Source organism: Myotis davidii, unplaced genomic scaffold, assembly GCF_000327345.1.
Source record: "Myotis davidii unplaced genomic scaffold, ASM32734v1 scaffold2584, whole genome shotgun sequence".
In the NCBI taxonomy this organism is placed as follows: Eukaryota; Metazoa; Chordata; class Mammalia; order Chiroptera; family Vespertilionidae; genus Myotis; species Myotis davidii.
The window spans coordinates 81,899-85,916 of record NW_006295103.1 but is presented as its reverse complement, the minus strand read 5'-3'; the positions used below and the strand labels follow the sequence as shown (position 1 = coordinate 85,916).

Genomic DNA, 4,018 nt, shown 5'->3' with positions numbered 1-4,018 from the left:
CGGTGATAAAGAGCAGAGTCCTGCCGTGGCCGGTGTGGCTCAGTGGATAGAGCGTTGGCCTAGGGACTGAAGGGTCCCGGGTTCGATTCCCAAACAGGGCACCCGCCCGGGTTGTGGGCTCGTTCCCCAGTGGGGGGTGTGCAGGAGGCAGCCGATCCATGATTCTCTCTTATCACTGATGTTTCTATCTCCCCCTCCCTCTCCCTTCCTCTCTGAAATCAATAAAAAGATATTTATTTTAAAAAAAAGAGAGAGACTCCTGCTCTGACAAGCAGGGTGACCGCATGACCTCTGAGGTCCGCTTCCCCCACACCCTGCGCATCGCCGTCTCCGTAAATAACTCACATACGTCACGGGTCGGACGTGGCACCCGCTGTCCCTGCAGCCTGTCCCGGCTGCGGGCGCTCTCCCAGACTCCCCAGCACTCTAGGAGTTAAAAGGCCCTCCACAGCCCGGCCGGTGTGGCTCAGTGGGTGAGCATCGACCTAGGGACCAGGAGGTCAGGGTTCGATTCCCGGTCAGGGCACAGGCCCGGGCGGCGGGCTCCATCCCCAGTGGGGGGCGTGCAGGAGGCGGCCGATCAGTGATTCTCTCTCATCGTTGATGTTTCTCTCTTTGTCTCCCCTCCTCTCTGACGTCAATAAAGATAAGAAGGTCCTCTACTCACGTTGGTTCTTCCGTCGCCACCCGGGTCTCCTCCAGCTCCCGGGCTTGCTTCAGCCAAGGCAGCTTTGCCTCCACCGGGGTCTTCTCTAAGGAAAGAGCAGAAGCCACAAGCGCCAATCTCTCTCTCTAAAACTCAATAAAAAATATATTTTTTTAAAAAGTCCAAACATCCAATGTGTCTGTGCTCAGAAATAATGATACAAAGTTACTCTTGTGGCCCAGCTGGCGTAGCTCAGTGGTTGAGCATCGGCCTATGAACCAGGAGGTCTCCTATGAACCAAGTGGTCAGGGCACATGCCCGGGTTGTGGGCTCCATCCTCAGTAGGGGGCGTGTAGGAGGCGGCCGGTCCGTGATTCTCTCTCATCATGGATGTTTCTCTCTCTCTCCCTCTCCCTTCCTCTCTGAAATCAATAAAAATAAACACATATTTAAAAAAAAGAATGTTAATACAATGAAATGTAAACGCTGCAATATTAGAACGAGAGCCGGGAAACACCATTCGATGTAACTTTAAAACGCAAACCCAATGTGCTAGTTGGTGTGGCTCGGTGGATAGAGCGTCGGCCTGCGGACTGAAGGGTCCCGGGTTCGATTCCGGCCAAGGGCACGTACCTCAGTTGCCGGCTGGATCCCTGGCCCTGGTCACGGTGCATGTGGAAGGTAACCCACCGATGTGTCTCTCTCACATCGATGTTTCTCTCTCTCTCTCTCTCTCTCTCTCTCTCTCCCCCTCCCTTCCACTCTTTCTAGAAATGAATGGAAAAATATCCTTGGGGGAGGATTAACAAAAATAATCTATATATATAAAAGCCTAAGCGACCATTATGTCCAAACGACCGGTTGACAGGTTGCTATGATGCTCATTGACCACCGGGGGGCAGCTCCTGCATTGAATGTTTGCCCCCTGGTGGTCAGTTTGCTCCCACAGCCAACCTCCCACGGTCCCTCCCCCCAGCTGGCTGGGCCCCATTACCCCCATTGGGACTGGGTGAGATGGGCCTGAGAGGCCCTGATGGCTGCCCAGGCCACGGGACCCCACCCGCGCACAAATTCGTGCACCGGGCCTCTAGTGAGTAGATAAATGAATGAACGAATGAGTAAAATGCACGCCCACCTTTGGGCTTGTAACAGGGCACGGGGATGACACACTCCTCCTTGATGTGTAACTTCAGTTGAGGGTTGCAGCCGCCCACGTGCTGCCCGCGATGGTTGATGCACAGCACCACCCGGTAGCGCAGCCCCCGGCCGCAGGTCACCGTGCACTTTGGAGAGGAAGAGAGAAGCCAGTGAGACCCTCAGAGGTGTCCGCGTCTCGTGCGAGGGAGGAGCCGCTGCTCCGTGTCAGCCATTTGCAACTGGTGTGCTGCTAGAAGTTTCAAAACACCCAATACCGCCCTGGCCGGGGTGGCTCAGTGGATAGAGCGTCGGCCTGCGGACTGAAGGGTCCCGGGTTCGATTCCGGTCAAGGGCATGGACCTTTGTTGTGGGCACATCCCCAGTAGGGGGTGTGCAGGAGGCAGCTGATGGATGTTTCTCTCTCATCGATGTTTCTCTCTACCCCTCTCCCTTCCTCTCTGTAAAAAATCAATAAAAAACAAAACAAAACTTCGGTTCCACTAACTGTTAAAAAAAAAAAATTAGAACACCCAATACCGCCCTGGCCAGTTTGGCTCAGTAGATAGAGCGTCGACCTGCAGACCAAAGGGGCCCGGGTTCGATTCTGGTCAAGGGTGAGGTGTGCGTTCAGGAGGCAGCCCATCGATGTGTCTCTCTCACATCGATGTTTCTCTCTGTCTCTCCCTCTCCCTCCCACTCTCTCTAAAAATCAATGGAAAAATATCCTCAGGTGAGGATTAAAAAATAATAATAATCTCTCTATATAAAAGGCAATAATCTCTCTATATAAAATGCATATTGTCCAGTCGGGAGTTTGATCAAGAGACCAGGAGTTCGATTGCTTGCTATGATGTGCACTAACCACCAGGGGGCGGTGCGGAATGAAGGAAGGTCCCGGCCGGCAGCTGGAAGGAAGGCCCCAGCCGGTCCTGATCGCCAGCCCGGCCGAGGGACCCCACCCGTGCACGAATTTCGTGCACCGGGCCTCTAGTAAATGAATAAAACACACAATACCTGACTAGTTAGTGAAAGGCATGGACCCCTTTTCTCTTAGATTGTCAAATAAAAAACAACAACACGGGCCAACACAACAACAGCCTTCCGGTGTGAACGCCCTGCCCTGTCTTAAGCCATAAATCTATGGGTCACATAACAGAGTTGCATCTCATTGGTCACTTCCCATACTAAGGTGGCATCTGATTGGTTGATTCTTGGTACCAGAAATCCTTACATTCAAGTCTAGGCAACTGATTTCTTTAAAAGTCACTTTGGAGCCCAAAGGGTAGGTAATTACTATTTTCATTACTACTAGTAATTTTTATTACTACTAGTAATGTTCTGTAAATCCATCAAAATTATACCTATTTTTTTTTGTCAGACTGGCAAGAAATATATTTTTTGGCGTGCCACAGAATTTTAGTCATTTAGTGTGTGTGTGCTGTGAGCTGAAGAAGGTTGAAAATTGCTGGGCAAGGTCAATATTAAACAGAAAAGATGCAGACACAGTGGGGGAAAAAAATTGAAATCCCTTGAAAATCTTGCTGTTTAAATAGGAAAGAAACTTTGGGTTGTTTTTTTTTTTTCAAATTTGATTACAATTTACATGACATGATCCATCACTCTGTGGAGATGGAAGAAATGTTGCTAAGCTATAAATTTCAAAAAACAAATTTAAGCCCCGGCTGGTGTGGCTCAGTGGATAGAGTGACAGCCCGCAGGCTGAAAGGTCCCGGGTTTGATTCTGGGTCAAGGGCACGGACCTCGGTTACAGGTTCCCCGGCCCTGGTCAGGGTGCATGCAGGAGGCAACCCATCGATGTGTCTCTCTCACATCGATGTTTCTCTCTGTCTCTCCCTCGCCCTTCCACTCTCCCTAAAAATCAATGGGAAACTATCCTCGGGGGAGGATTCACAACAACAAACAAACCCAAATTTGCTCCAGCAGGCCCGCGGATCGTCTTTCTCTTCTACCTACAGAAATCCATCTTTCAAAGCTATTGTCACATGAAGAGGTCACCCATGTACCTTGCTCAAAGGTCACCTCTCTTTGTCTCCCTTCTTCTCTGAAATCAATGAAAATATCTACACTAATAAAAGAGAAACATGGTAATTGGCGTACGACCGCTACCTTTTTCATTGGCTAATCAGCGAGATATGCAAATTAACTGTCAGCCAAGATGGCGGCCAGCAGCCAGGCAGCTTGAAACTAACATGAGGCTTGCTTGCTTCAGTGACG

The 4,018-nt window shown here is 50.3% G+C and overlaps 1 protein-coding gene across 1 annotated transcript in view; it reads right to left on the bottom strand.

Moving 5' to 3' along the window:
• Window positions 1–663: 663 nt before the first annotated feature.
• Window positions 664–4,018, bottom strand: part of LOC102774591 (ADAMTS-like protein 3) — a 42,769-nt gene continuing 39,414 nt past the window's right edge. Inside the window, 2 exon segments of the mRNA XM_015567794.1 lie at window positions 664–752; window positions 1,782–1,929. Of these exon segments, the coding sequence (XP_015423280.1) occupies window positions 664–752; window positions 1,782–1,929 (237 nt within the window).